Source organism: Rhinatrema bivittatum, chromosome 5 (genome assembly GCF_901001135.1).
Source record: "Rhinatrema bivittatum chromosome 5, aRhiBiv1.1, whole genome shotgun sequence".
Lineage (NCBI taxonomy): Eukaryota > Metazoa > Chordata > Amphibia > Gymnophiona > Rhinatrematidae > Rhinatrema > Rhinatrema bivittatum.
Window position 1 is genome coordinate 344,325,738 of NC_042619.1, and position 19,861 is coordinate 344,345,598.

At 42.8% G+C, this 19,861-nt stretch overlaps 1 protein-coding gene across 6 annotated transcripts in view; it reads left to right on the forward strand.

Annotated features, from left to right (window-relative positions):
* UBAC2 (UBA domain containing 2) overlaps positions 1-19,861 on the forward strand; it is a 377,581-nt gene that overhangs the window by 36,539 nt on the left and 321,181 nt on the right. For all 6 annotated transcript variants that reach the window (XR_003857130.1, XR_003857131.1, XR_003857133.1 and 3 more), the window contains exons 2-4: positions 4,066-4,193; positions 5,458-5,577; positions 16,579-16,685. Coding sequence is in view for 2 of the 6 variants with exons in the window: in XM_029604494.1 (XP_029460354.1) it covers positions 4,066-4,193; positions 5,458-5,577; positions 16,579-16,685 (355 nt within the window). In the remaining 4 variants the exon portion in view is untranslated. The remainder of the gene's footprint in view (positions 1-4,065; positions 4,194-5,457; positions 5,578-16,578; positions 16,686-19,861) is intronic.

Below are 19,861 nucleotides of genomic sequence, written 5' to 3' on the forward strand. Positions count from 1 at the left end.
TACAGAAAAGCAGAAAAAACGGTGGTGTTACACTCTTCCTGTTCACTCCACTGTGAGTTACTCTGATGGTGAAGCGCAGTGTGTGTGGTCGGGTGCAGCAAGGCATCTATTCTGTGCGCTTCGAGAGGTGAAAGGTAGCATTCTCCCTGTCTATGCAGTTTCTGCCCAGCCAGGTTCTACCATTGTCACACCATGGTCTCAGCCTTCTTGTCAGTTCTGCACTGCAAAATCCTGGGAAGTACTGGTAGAGAAGGCACCATCACACACTGCCTTTTGGGCAGCATACAGCACCTATTCCAGCAAGTGGATACCACTGTACGAGTACTGGTCAGCGTGTTTTACAGCGAAGGGCTCTTTTTTTCCAGTTGTTCTCTGCTATTTCCCTCGTGGCGAGCACAACTTTTTGTGCACCACAGCCACAGGTAGTGTCGGGAGCCTTCTCCCTCAGAAGAGGCATATGTTTCTCCCATGTTGTGAACCCCTTTCGTGGGGAAGCCCCTGAGGTTCTGTCCCTTGAATGTTTATCTATGAGCCGGAGTCTCGATTCCTGAATCAGTGCATCTCCTAGGAGGCCAGGACTGGGAAACAGCAGAGGTGGTCGTTTGACTGTTTTTGCTGGGGCTCCTCCGATGACTACTGTGACTCACCCCTCTGAGGGTAGTTGCCAGTGGTGGATTGGTCATTTCTGAACCTCAGCGATCAGTAATTTTACCTCAACTGACCTTGGGAGAATTGAAAGGTTTTTTTTGACATTGGGAGCTCCCAATTCCCATTGCACCTCACCCTTCAAGGAGGGGAGATTCATCGAGGTTCCAGGGCAACTCTTACAGGTTCTCCTCTGGATGCCCGATTGTCCATTTCTTCGAGGGGTGTCCCTCATTCTCTGTTCCTGGAGAAGGGATGTCACCGCTTCAGTTGGTGGTTGCTGTCAGTTCCTCGCAAGCTCCGAGAGCCGGTTGAGCGGTAGAGTTCTCCTTAGGTCATTCTATGACACACCAGATCTATTTCGCTATGGAGCCTTTCCAGAGTGGTTCCCAGGTGAACCTTAAGAGTTCTGTCATCCAGGAGTCATCTTGTTGCCTGCTGAGCTCAATGGGCCGTTAGGACCAGTCATTCTTGCCTGCGGGACCCTGCTTCAGTGAGAAGGGTTCTAGTCTCTCTTGTTGGTGAATTTGCCTTTCAGACTCTCGCCATATCCATGGCTAAGGGAGTTGGGACGAGGGACCCCGCAATAGAGGTGCTGCTCTTAGTTGCGATGGCTTGTAAGCTATACTTCTCCATTTTGGTGTTAGTATGATTGTTTCACATTTATTTATACACAGTGTGCTGTATTTTAGCATTTGTTTTTAGAAATATTATGTACGGCTAACCTTGATTGTAATCCACACTGAACTCTATGCAGTTGGAAGCTGCGGAATATAAATTTTCTAAAAAAAATAAACTTATAATAAGTCCAAGATGAGAAATCTATATTCTTAACTTACTACATATTGGTGCAAGTATTAGCCTTACTGATGTTAAAATATGCACTAGATGGCGTTCTTAGTACAGTTCAGTTTAGATTCAAATATAATTTTATTAAAGCTATAGTATAATGGAAAATTTCCATTTTCATTGTTGTTACTTCCTGAAAGGTCCCTGCTGTAGAAGAAAATGGAGATGTGAAAAATAGGAGGGAATAAACAAAAAAGTAAGAACATAAGAAAATGCCATACTGGGTCAGACCAAGTGTCCATCAAGCCCAGCATCCTGTTTCCAACAGTGGCCAATCCAGGCCACAAGAACCTGGCAAGTACCCAAAAACTAAGTCTATTCCATGTAACCATTGCTAATGGCAGTGGCTATTCTCCAGGTGAACTTAATAGCAGGTAATGAACTTCTCCTCCAAGAACTTATCCAATCCTTTTTTAAACACAGCTATACTAACTGCACTAACCACATCCTCTGGCAACAAATTCCAGAGTTTAATTGTGCGTTGAGTAAAAAAGAACTTTCTCTGATTAGTTTTAAATGTGCCCCATGCTAACTTCATGGAGTGCCCCCTAGTCTTTCTACTATCCGAAAGAGTAAATAACCGATTCACATCTACCCGTTCTATATAGTATGGCTCCCGATTTCTGAGTATGTAGAGAATATTTGTACATGATAGCATGTTTACCACCTCTGATGGAATTTGAGTTATTTAAGAATATAACTTGTCTTGGAGATGAGGCCTGGATGTCCTGAGTTCCAGCAGTTGAATGCTATCTTGTCAGTGATTCTTGATTATTCTTTGCAGCACATCAGCCATTCATGTGTTGGTCTATTCAACGGAGTGCCTCAGGGTTCATCACTATCTCCCATACTTTTCAACATCTATCTGCTCCCCTTATGTCATATTCTATCATCTTTAAATTTACAATTCAAAATCTATGCAGACGACATTCAGTTTTTAGTTCCATATAATACATCTTGGTCCGCCACTCTATGGTTTCCCTTTATCTATCTACTATTAATTTATGGCTCTCTCACAATCGTTTAAAACTGAACCCATCAAAAACTGAGATTGTTCATTTAACTTCTATTTCAGATTCTTCAATTGGTCCACCTTCACATCTGGTAACAAACGGTGTTTCGATTCCAATATCGCACTATGCTACAAATCTAGGAGTCATCATAAACACAGACTTATCAATGAAACAACAGATTTCTTCGGTAACCAGAAAATCATTTTACAAATTAAAACTTTTAAAACGCCTCCGTCCTTTACTTTTTCAACACGATTTCTGAACTATTCTACAGTCGCTTATTTTCTCTGGCCTGGATTATTGCAACACCCTTTACCTAGGTTTACCTGGTTACACAATTCACTCATTACAACTAGTTCAAAATGCTGCAGCTCGCATCTTATCCGGCATTTCCCTCAGAAATCATATCACACCTATTCTGCAAACTCTTCATTGGCTACCCATAAAATTTAGGATACAATATAAAGTACTCACTATTATTCATGGCTTAATATACAACTCTTCCTCCACCTGGCTTTGTTCCATACTCCGTATTTAAAAATCCGCTCGACATTTAAGATCTCTTAACACAAAATCTTTTAGACATTCCATCACAATGATTAGCAAGATTAGATATTACCAGAAGGAGAGCGTTTTCAGTAGCAGGACCCTCCCTTTGGAATTCACTACCAAATTCACTCTGCTTATTATCAAAACATTTTAAAAAATCTCTAAAAATATACCTGTTTCAAACAGCTTTCAATATTCCATCAAATACACAGTAATAATAAACAACCTCACATCATCATATAATCAATTTACCCCCTCCCTTTTTCCCTATCTTTAGGGTAATTGAATGGCACAAGTCTTTCTTCTTTCTCTTTTTTTTTGAGTAGTTTAATTTTGTAAAAATTTGTTTACTTTGTTTATTATACCGATTTTGTGTAATTTTTATTCTTTTTAATTTATTTTAGTTTAGTATTATTGTGAACCGTTTTGATAAAATTTTCATTTGTAAAAACGGTACATAAATAATTTTAAATAAATAAATAAAGCTTTTGATTCCCTTTAGAATTGATTATTGGTCTATAGATGAGGTTGTATTGTAAGGTGTGAGGACAGGAATTTGGTGGAGGAAGTATTAGAGAAAGATGGAGGGATTTCTATATAAATTGTATGATTATTTTAATTTGTGTTTAATATGACTTTTAAATTGTAATGCAGCTTGAGGGCTAAGGAAAGGCAGAAAATCAAATTTTAGTAAATAAATTCTGTCGCTAGATGTACATATAAAGTTTTTGATGGAATTGGGCATTTTCTGGTGCTATGAGCATCCTCTTTTACCAATGGTATAATCTGGATAATTTTTATATATTTAAATGAATTATTAGCTATGCAATATTTCTTCATAGCAATCCGTACTGCATTCTCACTGTGTTGAAAATGCTCATATAGAACCATCTGAGGGGTGTAGGATCCTTTGACCCTTACTCAGATGCAGAGTATTTTATTATCATTAATACATTTTGAGAAAATCATTTTTTGAAGATTTCAATTTTCTTTATTTTATTTTTTAAAGATAAAGCACCTCTGTCAAAGAGCCTCTTGCTGATTCCAAGTGCCCTGTCAGTTTTATTGACTTTGCTCTTCCAACATTATCAGAAATTCTTTGCCTATAATCTACAAGCAATAAAAGAGGATTTTCAGGTAAGGCTTGTTAAGATTATGCTCATATTGTATTTCTCAAATGATGATTGTGTTAGTAAATGAGAAAACGTTTCTTACAAATGAGTAAAAGTCCTGAAATTAATGCAGTCATAATACAATTAAGCATCATGCTGCATTTAAAACAGAAAGTGATATTTATGTCCTGTGTTAGGCAAGCATCTGCATGGTGGTAAGAGATCCTGTGTTAAAAACACTGCATAAAAGACAGCTTTCTGAATACATAGAGGTAGATCTTTAAAAAGTACGTGCGCCCTGCGCAAACAAAAGTACGCTGGATTTTATAAGATACGCGCGTATCTTATAAAATCCGGGGTCGGCGCGCGCAAGGCTGTGCAAAATCGGCAGCCTGCGCACGCCGAGCCGCGCAGCCTACCTCCGTTCCCTCCGAGGCCGCTCCAAAATCGAAGCGGCCTCGGAGGGAACTTTCCTTCTGCGTCCCCCCACCTTCCCCTCCCTTCCCCTATCTAACTCACCCCCCAGCCCTACCTAAATCCCCCCCCCACCTCCCCCCCACCTTTGCTGTACAAGTTACGCCTGCTTGAGGCAGGCGTAACGTGTGCGAACCGCCTCGGCATCCCCCAGCACAGGCCGCAGTGCCGGGGGACTTGGGACCGCCCCCTGACCCCTCTGCTGGCCGACACGCCCCTGGACACGCCCCCTCCCGCCCCTTTTACGAAGCCCTGGGACTTACGCGCATCCCGGGTCTTTGGGCACGCCGGCGGCCTATGCAAAATAGGCACGGCGGCGCACGATTGCCCTGTGCACGTAAATCCGGGAGAATTTACGCTCGCAGGGCTTTTAAGATCTACCCCATATGGTTTTGTTTGGATGTATGACTTAATTTTTCAGACCCTCATACTATTTTTGAAGAAAGAGTTTACCTGGAATTATTTGTTTTACAAGTACAGAATAAAAGTGGATTGCAAAGGTATTCAGTATGACCAACACAACGCTTGACCCTAAATATATTCATAGTTATTCTAGCAAAAGGACAGTCATGCATATTAATGGACTAGATGGTCAGATATGTTATGGCTGACTTTTCAATGTCCAGGCAATGCTAAATCCTCACCCTTATTGATGTCTTTTTGGATAATTTATTTTCTTGTGCCAGGAAATTAAAAAAAATGGCCCAGTCACCAATAGGCTGAAAAACAGGTCTTGGGTATGACCCAGCAAAGTTTGGACAATAGAGAGCCTGCTTTAGGGATTTTGTAAGAATAATGGTGTGATTCTTTTTCAGATATGGAGACTAATTTGTGGAAGAATAATTTGTTTAGACCTGAAAGATACATTCTGCAGCAGTCTACTCATTTATAATTTCAGAATATTTGAAAGAAGATATGGTAGCAGAAAATTTACAGTAAGTCTTTATTCTTCCTTGTACAGTACATAAAATAGATTCTAGATCTGTTTGTGCTTCTTCAGTGTATTGAGCTTCTGTGTTGATTAGCAAGATGAACCGTGTCATAATGCATTCAGAGGTGGTGTTGAGCTGTTATGTGCTTTACAGAGTTGTTCTTTGTACTGCTGCCTTGGTAGCCACTCAACAGAACTTTTAGTTCTATAAAAAAAAAAAAAAATTTTAAATATATTTTTCCATAGAGAAATCAAAGTCAAAGAAATACTTGGTGAGTTCACTGCTTGCAAGTGTGGATGCCATATGTCCATGATGGAATGCCACACCATTTGTTATCATTGTCTGATGCCGCCAACTGCTCTCAGTTGTGACTGGATGTCCCTGTGGGTGCAGCAGATTCATGCCTGGAAGATGGGGAATCTGCAGAAGATAGTGTTGGGTAATGCCCTGTAGCTTCAGCACGACAGTGGGCAGTGAAGCCACTCTACCACCTTTAGTGAAGCCTCTTGAGGTGTGTGGCACCACAAGAAACATTGTGAATTACACTGGAAGTCTCCCCCTCCTCGCCAGGTCTGTTGGGAAAGCTCCTTCCTCCGTTGGTGCAATCTAGTGGAACCGCCACTCTATGCCAAGAATAGCGCCTTTGGTCTCAGCAATGAGGAGTGCTTTAGCATAGACAATGCCATCTATCACAGCTTGGAGGACCTTTATGGTGCTGTGCAGTTTGTTCTTCCCGAATGTTCCTGTGTTTGAGCTACCCAAAGCTCCTTCAGTACAAAAGAACATGCCATACTGGGTCAGACCAAGCATCCTGTTTCCAACTATGGCCAATCCAGGGTGTACATACTGAGCAAGTACCCAAAAACTAAGTCTATTCCATGTTACCATTGCTAATGGCAGTGGCTATTTTCTAAGTCAACTTGATTAATAGCAGGTAATGGGCTTCTCCTCCAAGAACTTATCCAATCCTTTTTTAAACACAGCTATACTAACTGCACTAACCACATTCTCTGGCAACAAATTCCAGAGTTTAATTGTGCGTTGAGTAAAAAAGAACTTTCTTCAATTAGTTTTAAATGTGCCCCATGCTAACTTCATGGAGTGCCCCCTAGTCCTTCTGTTATCCGAAAGAGTAAATAACCAATTCACATTTATCCGTTCTAGACCTCTCATGATTTTAAACACCTCTATCATATCCCCCCTCAGCCGTCTCTTCTCCAAGCTGAAAAGTCCTAACCTCTTTGGTCTTTCCTCATAGGGGAACTATTCCATCCCCTTTATCATTTTGGTTGCCCTTCTCTGTATCTTCTCCATCGTAACTATATTTTTTTTGAGATGCAGCGACCAGAATTGTACACAGTATTCAAGGTGCAGTCTCACCATGGAGTGATACAGAGGCATTATGACATTTTCCGTTTTATTCACCTTTCCCTTCCTAATAATTCCTAACATTCTGTTTCTTTTTTGACTGCTGCAGCACACTGAGCCGACGATTTCAATGTAGTATCCACTATGACGCCTAGATCTCTTTCTTGGGTGGTAGCTCCTAATTTGGAACCTAACATCGTGTTACTACAGCAAGGGTTATTTTTCCCTATATGCATCACCTTGCACAAATCCACATTAAATTTCATCTGCCATTTGGATGCCCAATTTTCGAGTCTCACAAGGTCTTCCTGCAATTTATCACAATCTGCTTCTGATTTAACTACTCTGAATAATTTTGTATCATCTGCAAATTTGATTACCTCACTCGTCGTATTTCTTTCCAGATCATTTATAAATATATTGAACAGTAAGGGTCCCAATACAGATCCCTGAGGCACTCCACTGCCCACTCCCTTCCACTGAGAAAATTGTCCATTTAATCCTACTCTCTGTTTCCTGTCTTTTAACCACAAAAGGACTTCGCTACCTATCCCATGACTTTTCCTTTTCCTAGAAGCCTCTCATCTACCGGTTCACCTTTATCCACATTTTTATTAACCCCTTCAAAAAAGTGAAGCAGATTTGTGAGGCAAAGCCATGCTGACTTTGTTCCAATAAACCATGTCTTTCTATATGCTCTGTGATTTTGATCTTTAGAACACTTTCCACTATTTTTCCTGGCACTGAAGTCAGGCTAACCGGTCTGTAGTTTCCCGGATCGCCCCTGGAGCCCTTTTTAAATATTGGGGTTACATTTGCTATCCTCCAGTCTTCAGGTGCAATGGATGATTTTAATGATAGATTATACATTTTTACTAATAGGTCTGAAATTTCATTTTTGAGTTCCTTCAGAATCCTGGGGTGTATACCATCTGGTCCAGGTGATTTACTACTCTTCAGTTTGTCAATCAGGCCTACCACATCTTCTAGGTTCACCGTGATTTGTTTCAGTCCATCTGAATCATTACCCATGAAAACCTTCTCCTATACGGGTACCTCCCCAACATCCTCTTCAGTAAACACCGAAGCAAAGAAATAATTTAATCTTTCTGCAATGGCCTTATCTTCTCTAAGTGCCCCTTTAACCCCTCGATCATCTAACGGTCCAACTGACTCCCTTGCAGGCTTTCTGCTTCAGATATATTTTACTGTGAGTTTTTGCTTCTACGGCCAACTTCTTTTCAAATTCTCTCTTAGCCTGTCTTATCAATGTCTTACATTTAACTTGCCAATGCTTATGCTTTATCCTATTTTCTTCTGTTGGATCCTTCTTCTAATTTTGAATGAAGATCTTTTGGCTAAAATAGCCTCTTTCACCTCACCTTTTAATCATGCTGGTAATCGTTTTGCCTTCCTTCCACCTTACTTAATGTATGGAATACATCTGGACTGTGCTTCTAGGATGGTATTTTTTAATAATGTCCATGCCTCTTGCACACTTTTTAGCTTTGTAGCTGCTCCTTTCAGGTTTTTTCTATTTCTCTCATTTTATCAAAGTTTCCCTTTAGCGCTAGAGCCGTGGATATGCTTACTGTCCCCCTTCCAGTCATTAATTCAAATTTGATCATATCATGATCACTATTGCTAAGTGGCCTCACCACCATTACCTCTCTCACCAAATCCTGTGCTCCACTGAGAATTAGATCTAAAATTGCTCCCTCTCTCGTCGGTTCCTGAGCCAATTGCTCCAACCAGGAACTTTATCTCTCTAGCATGTCACGATGCTACATTTACCCAGTCAATATTGGGGTTATTGAAATCTCCCATTATTACTGCACTACCAATTTGGTTAGCTTCCCTAATTTCTCTTAGCATTTCACTGTCCATCTCACTATCTTGGCCAGGTGAATGGTAGTGTACTGCTATCACTATACTCTTTCCCAACACACAAGGGATTTCTACCCATATAGATTTAATTGTGCATTGTCTCATGCAGGATGTGTATTCTGTTGGACTCTATGCCATCCTGGACATAAAGCACCACACTGCCTCCCGGGTGCTCCTCTCTGTCATTGCAATATAGTTTGTATCCTGGTATAGCACTGTCCCATTGGTTGTCCTCCTTCCACTATGTCTCTGAGATACCAATTAAGTCTATGTCATCATTCACTGCTATACATTCTAATTCTCCCATCTTACTTATTAGACTTCTGGCATTAGCATACAAACATTTCAAAGTTTGTTTTTTTGTATTTTCATTCTGTTTTTTTAATCAAAAGGGATAAATTGGAATCTTTTAGCTCAGGTGAGTTTTTAGTTATAGGCACTTGGACTACTTTTCTTATTATTGTAACCTCACTGTCGGGATGCCCTAATTCTAAAGCATCATTAGTATCCTTTGAAGATACCTTTCTCCGAACAATGCGCTGCAGAGCAACTGTCGGTTTTCCCCTTTGTTCTAGTTTAAAAACTGCTTATTAGCTGCTTTACTGACTTTAAAAATAAACACACTAACTTCTATTTATTATCTGCCTTACTGACTATTTAAAGCACAAACACACTAAATAATATACCCCAATAGTTTACTTCTCCCCAATACTTTAAAAAAAATTTCCCAAGCAAAACTTACTGAATCCTTTCAGACACCAGCAAGGTGATCCTCTCCTCTCAGTGCTCCCACTGGATTGTGGCATTTGTATGGATCATTCCAGTGCCAGTCAAGGCGCAGCTGGTTTCCTTGATGCAGAGTATCCTTGCTCTGAGAAGTGAACTATCTGCTCAGGAGAGTAAAGTCTTTGCATAGAAAGAATCTTTACTGACACCAGTGGTGAGGTCTGACTCTAGTCAATAAGGTGTGCAGCTGGTGCGAAGTGCTTTGGTGCAAAGTGTATCCTGAGTTCAAGTACCTGCTCCACCAAGTTTCTCTTACCGCCACTGGCCACAGTGACACCTAGTGAGGATGAATGCATTTGAATGTCTGAAGACAATGTTTCCCTGTGTACTCCGGCACAAAAGGCTTCTCTGCAAATGGTGGCCCAGCTGTCAGAGGCTGTAAGAGATTCTTTTGCCTCCCTACTTCCTGAGAACAAGAGGAAGGATGGAATATTTTTTCTGTAGAATGGGTTTCAAGGAAATCTCCCAGTGTCATCTTGAGAAGCTTTGTCAACTGATGTGAGTCTGCTTGATATACTGACTGGTTCTTCTCCCCTCTATGAATTCCTGTCAAGGGATTTGGATGAGGAGGGAGTAGTTTTGATTTGATCAGCATTCCTACCAATCATCTCTTCATTGGTGCGCCAGAGAAACTCTCCCCAGCCATGCGCCTCTTTATCCAAATCATGGATGAGTGTACTGCAATGATCTGAGGAAGAGGAGTCCATGGGGATGCCTTCTGACCCTGCTCTGGCCTTGCCAAGTGAAATCTCGCCTCCTGAAGACCTTAGCTATTTCTGGAGATACTGATGAATCACGATCCAAAAACGGACATTTTGGGGCTTTTGAAATTCATTCAGCCCCTGAAAAAGACAGCTTCTGTCCTGGTCCCTGGCCTGCCAAGGAACCTTCAGCTCAGCATGTAGTAGAGTCTGGTGTCTTCAATGCCTGTGTCATGCAAACTTGATCTGAGTTCAACCTTGTCCAGGCTTTGGCGTAGTCTAACTTCTGCGCCACACTGTATTTAGTGGGGTCAGCACTGAAACATGTGAAAGGTTCCTGGGAACATTAACTCTTCCTGGAAAGGTCCAGAAGGCTCTGAATATTTTCAGGTTTAGATTTTTTTTGAGGGGCGGGAGGGGGAAAGATATTTAGTGTATGGATTGTGGCTCACCAATTCTTCGTGGTGAAATACATGCATGAAAGTGTGCAAAAGCTCAAGCCTTTGGTGTCTCAGAGGACCCTAATCAGGTAGACTTTCACCGGGCCCTGGCAGATGCAGAAGAATGTGGTAAACTTATGAGGCCTTTGACTCTGACTAGGACATCTGCTTTGACTATTGGAGCCGGAGACTTGCCTTTCTCTGAGTGAGCAATCCGAGAGGATGTTCACGATTGCTTGGCGGTTCTCCCATGCATGGCAGAGAACCTCTTTGGGGATAAGGTGCAGGAAACTGCAGCGCTGATCAAGGAACACCAATACATGTTGCAAATGCTGTCCACAATGATGGGAGATCAACCTACTGCCTCTGCGTCTTCTTATATAAGGGCCTCTTCTGTCAGAGGAGGCTATTCTATGTCTTCCAGAGGCATTCGCTCCTCGTCCGCCTTCACAGCTTCACTTCAAGGGCTGACAGAAGAAAATGTCACAACATAAAGTGCTTTCAAAAAAATCTCCGCTCGTGGTGAGATCAAAATGTTAAATCCAATGTTACTCCACAATACCCCACCCACTATTGGTATAATACATTTTAATATGGTAGGTTTCATACACAATCTGTTGCTTGCCTCCACGGCCTTGCTACAGCAATTTTTCAATTGTAATCATGAACCTACCTGCCTCCCACTCTCAGTTGAAAATGTTATTAAATGTTTTTTAAATTTTCTTAATACATTTTTATATAAAATCAGTAGGGTATTTTTGAAGAAGTGTTTTTTGAAGAAACTTTTTATGTATTCAACAGCAATCTGACTGGCTTAGTGTTCAGCACTGCTTCAACTTCTTACAGGCTTTAAATGTCTCTCAAACCGGCTGTGCACGCCGCTTATATTTCTAGTTCACGTTAGATGTCTAGAAGTACTTAAATATCAAAGTCTCTCTGCTGTATACCCCAATCCAACCGAGGAGCTAATAAAAAAAAGTACAGCAATTGACAGAAGTTGCCCCTTTCCTAACCTCTAAAGAGAAGAGATATTTACAGAGGAAACATCCGAGTATACCTCTTATATACTCTGTTCCCAAGGTGCATAAGAATGTTACCTCTCCACCTATAAGACCAATAGTTTCCTTACGAGACTCGGTTTTGGAGCCCCCGGCAGTGTTGCTGGACAAGATATTACAACCTTTAGTGGTGAAAGCCCACTCGTATTTGAAAGACACGATACAGTTTTTGAAAGGAATTAAGACATTACATTTGGACTATAACACATGTTGGCTGGTGACCATGGATAGCCAGTCTTTGTATATACAGATACCGCAGGATGAGGCTATAAAAGTGGTGACAGGCTGGTGAAAGAAAGGAGCACATCGGATTCCCATACCTTTTCTCATTCAAATATTAGAGCTGATTTAAACCAACAATTATTTCAGGTTTGGTGAAAAATTCTTTCACCAAGTGAAACTAGAAAGTGAACTAGAAATATAAATGGCGTGCACAGCCGGTTTGAGAGACATTTAAAGCCTGTAAGAAGTTGAAGCAGTGCTGAACGCTAAGCCAGTCAGATTGCTGTTGAATACATAAAAAGTTTCTTCAAAAAACACTTCTTCAAAAATACCCTACTGATTTTATATAAAAATGTATTAAGAAAATTTAAAAAACATTTAATAACATTTTCAACTGAGAGTGGGAGGGAGGTAGGTTCATGATTACAATTGAAAAATTGCTGTAGCAAGGCTGTGGAGGCAAGCAACAGATTGTGTATGAAACCTACCATATTAAAATGTATTATACCAATAGTGAGTGGGGTATTGTGGAGTAACATTGGATACAGCATAAAGTGCAACAGCAGACACAGCCCAAGTCTGGGCTGAATTTTTTATGTCATTCACTTTTCTTTTGGGGGGAGGGTGCAGTCTTCCTTGTCGGTCTGGAACCTCATCGTAAAGGAAAAATGGGTCTTGAGAATTGTTGAGTATGACTATTTCCTCTGAACTGGTAGACATCGAACTCCAGGTCCGCTCTCACCCAATCAGCTTGGCTGCAGCTGGAGATAAAATCTCTTCTAGAACAGAAGGAGCTTGATCCTCCTTGAGAGCGTGGCATGGGGTTCTACTCCTGGTACATTTTAATTCCTCCAAAATTGGGTGGCTTGAGGCCCATCCTAGATCTGAACAAGTTGCTGGTTTGGGAGAGATTCAAAATGAATTTGCTGTAAGCAATTATGCCCTTAATTCAGCCGAGGGACTGGATCTGCGCCCTGAATCTGGATGCTTATGCTTATATTCCTTTTCACCCCACCCATGAGAGATTCGTCAGGTTTGCTGTGGAGGGATATACACTACCAATATAAAGTTCTCTCATTCAGCTTGTCGGCCACCCTGAAGGTGTTGACAAAGGTGCCTAGCAGTCATGGTGACGCAGCCACAGAGACAGGGAATCTGTGTGCTCTGTACCTGGATGATTGGCTGGTGGTCGGCCCCTTGCCAGTAGGTGTTCTGGAATTCCTCAACACAACAATTCAGCTTCTTCAGTCTATTCACCCAGTAGTCTACTCTTCACTGGCTGGGTCCAGGTTTTTTCTATGTTATTGTTCCCTCGTGTCAATTTTCAGCTTGGGACTCGCCTTGCATTATGGTAATTTCATCCTATTTGTTGATGGAAAAAGCAAAATTGCTTACCTGTTAAAGGGGTTCTTCAAAGACAGTAGGATAAATCAGCCATATATTTATTGCCTGCTCGCCTTCCTGGAGAGGTGACTAACAAACGTAAGCTTAAGCTCTGTTCATGAGGCAGCAGCTTGTGCAGGAACTCCCTATGTTCAGGAAAAGCTCTGAGAGCTGGGTCCATGTGGCACCATCAGATGATGTCGCACTATGGGTTATGGCTGATTTATCCTGCTGTCTTCGGAGAACCCCCACTACAGGTAAGTAACTTGCTTTCCTTGTCAACTCATCCACTAACACACAACTTCCTTTTGGCTTGCTTCTCGCCTATAAGAGAAGACGTTTGGAAATACATGGGCAGTGCCTGTTGTCTTAATTAATTAATATTGCGTTCATTTTGTTCCGGAGCTGAGAGCATCAAACAGAGATTTTCTTTCTCTCTCTGAATGTCATCAAAACAGAAATGGTCATCTTAAGGAGATCCTCCCTGTCGAATGTTCCTGCTGCTTTTCAATTTGAGAACCTGAAAATTCCTGGTTAAAAGTCTGGGAATCATAATCTTCAAAACACAAATAAAATCTGTTGTGAGAAGTGCATTTTTCAGACTGCAATTGTGCAAGTTTAAACCTTACCTAAATGCTGATGACTTCTCTACAGTTTTACGACTCTTGGTACTGTCAAACGTTGATGATTGTGGTTCTCCTGGATTGTGAATGAAGACGCTGCAGATGATGGCAGAGCTGCATGGCAGGAGTTCTAACTGGTGCCACCCGTAATGATCATATCTCCTCTCTTTAATTTCATCTCCATTGGCTACCGGTCCAGTGGAGAGTACAAAATTCTGACACTTATCCATTAAAGCTCAGAGCGATGACACGTCACAGTAGTAAATGAACTATAAAAAAATAGAAAAATCTATAGACCTGCTAGAAAACTAAGCCCAAGCGGCCGCCGTCTCCTGGATGCACCATCAGTGCGTGCTATCAGATTAGCTGAATTCTGGGAAAACTTTACGTCCTGGCCGGGACCTGACTATGGAATTCCATGGCAGAGGTCCTTCAGAGAGAGACATCATTTCCATTTTTTAAGGAGTCAAAAAAAAATCTTTCCTCTTCATGGAAACTTGTAGCCTGAATCTGTGATGCAGCCGATGGAAAAAGATTTTGCTGAAACATGATTTCCTGTTTTGTTCAATATGTTTTATTGAACGGTAATCGCAATGGCGGCAGAAAGTTGATTTATTTTTAATTTGTAATTGTGGGTCTTTATGTAAATATGTGACTTTTACTGTAAGCCACCTAGAAGATAGGACAGACAGACATATACATTTTTTTAAATAAATAACTGAATAGTACCCTTAGTACACCTTGAATAACTGTCTGATTATTTTGGGCAGTTTTGTTTAGACTACAGGGCGGCAACGTACAGTACATTACATTGGCATGCGAAAACATTTGGCTGGGCGACCTGCTAGCTGCGCAGAGCCAGAGAGCAGCGCTTTAAAGGTGCATGAGTCTGGTTTAAACCCTCCCTACATTACCAGTACCTGCTGCCCTCTGCAAGGCCGCGCTTCCAGCAACTGGGATATGATGGAGTGGTTGGGGCACTGAAGAGTTGCCCACTTGTGAAAATGCTTTTTAACTGACAGCCTACATTTTACCACTGCCATTTTGTGCGTAGCTGGATTTTCTATACCAAGGTTCCCCCTTTTTCTACATCAAGATATGGTTTCCTCCCTCCTGAGCAGTGCAGCCTCCCTGAGCCCTATAGAGGGGCCCCTTTGCTCACGCTGTTTCTACTGACAGTATTTGCACAGACCTGCTGTTTTCTTTCTTAATAACTGTGAACAGCTTTGGACCTGTCTGGGTGGGAGGGGCATGTCCAGAGCTGTGTACACCTATGGATCTGGTACCCCTTTGTAAAAGCAGCCTTTAGTCTCACACAAAGTAGGCAGAAAGGTGGACAGAGACACAGGCCGCTAGGAGACTCCCCGCAGCCCGAGCAGGAGAGACTGAAAGATGCAGACCGTGAGAGGCGTGAGACAGACGCATGCCTTGAAAGAGACAGCAAGAACTGGCCTTGAGAGGCAGGGAGAAGGAGGAAAGGGAGCTGTGCAAGAGAGAGAGAGACGGAGGGGTAAGAGCGAGACCAAGCGTGAGTGACGACTGTGAGCAAGAGCAACCCAAGCCATGTCCCTTCTCCTTGTTTGTTGCTGTGGCCCTTCAATATCTTAAAAAAAAAATTTCCACTGACCAAAAACATTGCTAACCTCGGATATAGAAGGCTGAGATTTTGGGTCTAAGAGTACACCGCCCCCACCATTTACTGGGTAGTGACCTTTACCTCGGTCTTGTCACCGGTCTACTAGACGTCCATGACCAGAACATTAACCTCTTTAAGTTGGGAGGATGACCAAGTCTCATGCTGTGAATGAGTCCCTTTGCCCCACTGATGTCCTCCCATTCTTATTCATTATAATAAGCACTGATAAATTCCCAAGAAAACTAAAATCAAATAACTGAGAGTGATCCCTAGCTGTAGATCAGAATCCTAGGCTTTTCCATGATGTTGCAGAACGGCAGGGGCCACAAAGCCCCACTCTTGCTGCAGAAATGACTTAGTGGCCATGGAGTTGCAGGAAATCAGGAGGGACCTGCATCTCTAACCCTTCTTTCTCCCCGCCCCCCCCCAGGTAAAAGCAGGTGAGGTGGGATCTGATGCCAAGCTCGCATCACAACTGGGCAGATTGCAGGAGAGATCAGAAAACGACTCTCTTTTCTACTAAAGTAAAACCATTGCATTATTGAGCGTGTAAGCTAGGCACATTTGCCCCGGGGTTTTCTAACTCTTGCCAAGCAGTCTGCCTTTGCCCTGCTGCAGGAAATGCGCATGGGTGTCTGTGGCGCTGGCTGCAGACCCTGGATGTGGCTTATACCCAGATCCTTTGGAACGCAGGTGCCTTCTGAGTTTTCATTTTTCTTGTTCAGTAAAATTGTGACATTTGGATTAGTAACACTTGAAAACACAAGAAGGGGTGAGGACAAGACAGGTCTCGTCTGGCCCGATCCTATCCGAGTAGACGCCGTGCATGGGTTGAAGACGTTTATTCTGAGCAGTTCAGTTTGCCTGTGACCATGTCCTCTCTCCCTCCTTCCTTTACAGTCCTTCGTGCTGGGCACCTGGCTGCTGTCGGCTTTCTTTGATCTCCTCCTCGTAGAAGTCTTGCACTATCTGTTTGGTATCACAGCCAGGCGCTTGCCTTCTGGATTGTAAGTACCACTGCATGGATATCTCCTCTTTCATAATGCTGTGAAATGAATTTTCAGAACAGACTTCCCAGGGAAAGTACTTGTTGCATGAAAGTATGCTTCAAAGTGAAGGTTGCTGGTCTTTGGGATGTAATAGAAACGTGCACACATGATGCGTCTGTTGGCAACTGAATTTTTATTAACATTTTAGCATTTAGTTTAGAAATGCAATTCCCAGGGTATTAAATTGCTCAGAGGGAAGCTCGTTTTCAAGCTGTTCTTTAGCCATGGAAAAGGGCTTTTCGTAAAAAAAAAATGGCCATCTCTGTGCGTGGCTAAACCTAGCCCCAGGGTGAGGACGCACTCCCGGGGGCAGGGTTTGCATGTGATTTTGTGCTTAGGAAAGCTGCCGGCACAACTTAGCAGTGTAAACGCCTGCGGGTAGTTTTCGAAGAGAAAGTGCACGCGTGCATTTACTTTGAAAACTGGGGCAGTTTTTGCGTAAGAGGTACTTCTGGACCCTGCACCAATGCGGCAGATAGAAAAATCCCCCCTTATGCTAATTTATGTCTTAATTACCTTGTAACCCACAGAGGTGTATGGATGCTGCAGGCTCTGCTAGGTAATAGTCAGTGCTGGCCGCTTTGCACATTGTTTAACTTGCTTATTATCAGCTCAGGCCTTTGTATGCAATTGATTTCAAAGTTGGTGTCCTCCTTGTGCGAACTATGGGAGGTAAACTTCATCCCTTTGATCATGAAAGCGCAAAATGAGCAGTCGTGATGTGACTGACCCTGAACGATGTATTTACCCTTTTGAAATGCACTCTTTTAAGAACCGATGTGCAGGTAATAATACGTTTTAAAAACACAATTATTGTAACACCAAACCATTTGTACTGTGCGTCGTTGCTCTGTGCAGTGCAGTTCACCCAGTGTGCAGGCTCCACTTTAAGCCCTGGAAGCTATTCCTGTTTTGAAATTGGCTACCTTGAAAGACTTTCACTTTCTTTTTCTCTTCTTGGGTGCACAAATTAAGGGGCAGATTTTAAAAAACTACTAATAGATACGCGCGTATCTTTTAAAATCCGGGGTCGGCGCGCGCAAGGCTGCGCAAGATTGGCAGCCTGTGCGCGCCGAGCCGCGCAGCCTGCCTCCGTTCCCTCTGAGGCCGCTCCGAAATGGGAGCAGCCTCGGAGGGAACTTTCCTTCCACCCCCCCCCACACCTTCCCCTCCCTTCCCCTACCTAACCCACCCCCCCAGCCCTATCTAAACCTGCCCCCTACCTTTGTTCGAAAAGTTACGCCTGCCCAAGGCAGGCATAACTTGCGCGCACCAGGCCGGCTGCCGGCGCGCCATGTTCCGGTCCAGGGGCTGGTCCGGAGGCCGTGGCCACGCCCCCGGGCCGGAACCACGCCCATGGCCCCACCCCCGGAACGCCCCCGATGACGCGCCGGCCGCAACATGCCCCCCCCGACATGCCCCCGATTCGCCCCCCCAGGAAAGCCCTGGGACTTATGTGCGTCCCCGCGCACCGGCAGCCTATGCAACATAGGCTCAGTGCGCGCAGGGGGAGCTTGGGGCAGGTTTTCGGGGGTACATAATGCATCGCTAGCATGCATTACGTGCTCAAAACCCAAATGGATTTCTCTACAAATATTTATTAGACTGGCTGTTGCAAAAAAGTTTATGGTATGGCTTGCCTACTGTATTTAAAAAAATCATTACACAATTCACTATGAAGCTTTCTAGGCTGTGCAGTGTTCAAAAGTCTGGTGCAGTGCAATCCTCTTAATTTTGGTACTTTTCACATATCTCTGTTAACGTTAACTGAGTGTGAGTGGTTCTTTTTTTAAATATGGGGCAGGGGCAGAAGGTAGATCTTTGCCAGCAGTAAGGAGCACAAGATGCTTGGTTTGTAACTCACCCAAATATTTCCTTCCTTTTAGTTTTGTTTGATGATGGTGGTGCTAAAAGGCTTACAGAGAAGAAGGCATGCAACCTAAAATGTTTGCATCCCTCCCTGCAAAGAATTATTTTTATCACCTTCTGAAAAGAAAGCCCGAGGCAGCCTAATACCTCATTTTTCTGTCAAGTGTCTAATAATTTAAGCACATTCAGGTGACTGCAATCCCGTAACCAGCAGTGTCTTTGCCGTAACTCTCTACAAGACCAAGCAAGCATGGAGTTTATTATTGTTGTTGACGTGTGGCTTCTCTTGTGTTAAATAATCAAGGAAATACTATGAATAACATGAAACAAATAATAGTAGTTCTTTGAGTATTTAACACATAGCAGCATTATTTCTTTCATGGAAACAATCAGTAGCAGGGCAACACCACAAAGAAACAAAAAGGTGTACAAAAACTGCTACCCCAATCCAAGAAACCGTCCAGAGTTACGGAAATCGGGCCTCGCTTGAGTATCTCCGGGGAATAGCTCATAGGCTACAGCTTCAGGTCTGGCCCGATATAAATATTCGATCATTGATAGTGTTCCAGGTTTGGTTTCAAGCTGTATTGAAATCATTTTGTAAATGTTTCCTATGCAATGCGCTCATACTAGTGACTTTTCTGTGCCATATCTTTTCTGCGATCGTACTAATGAAATCATTTTGAAGCTTTTGCTTACATTTTTTTAGGTTACAACAGGTTGGCCGATCGTCGTCATCGCTTCACCAACAATAATAAAAAGCTTTTGATGTGCAACAATTCAGCATTAGAGGCGCCCGTGTTCATCCCCGCCTTCATTAGCACGGGCCTGTAATCTCATCGCCGCTATGAGGTTCGGCCATTCTCTATCCTCGCTTTTGTTAAGCTGCGCCCTTCTTCCTGGTGCTCTTTTATGGAAGCCCTTATCGGAGGATACCTTGTATTATCAGTACAAAGCTGTTTCTCTCTCTCTCTCTTTTTAAGGCCAGGGAAGCAGGGTGCACTTGGCTTGGGCCTCCAGCTTTACTCCTGATTTTACAAGGAGTTTAGCACACAAGTTAACGCTCTTCCCTGCAAACCCCATGTTCAACAATTCATTAGCAACTGCTGTCCAAATGCAGGGAGGTGCTCGGCTTAACTCGCGTCTTAACCCTGAAAATGTAATTAGTGGTCAGCAGTGGTGTAAACTTAATAAGAAAAATCCCAGGGTTGACAACCAGTCAGTCCCATGTAAATCAAGTGCCGACTGTAGAGTCCCAGACCCGT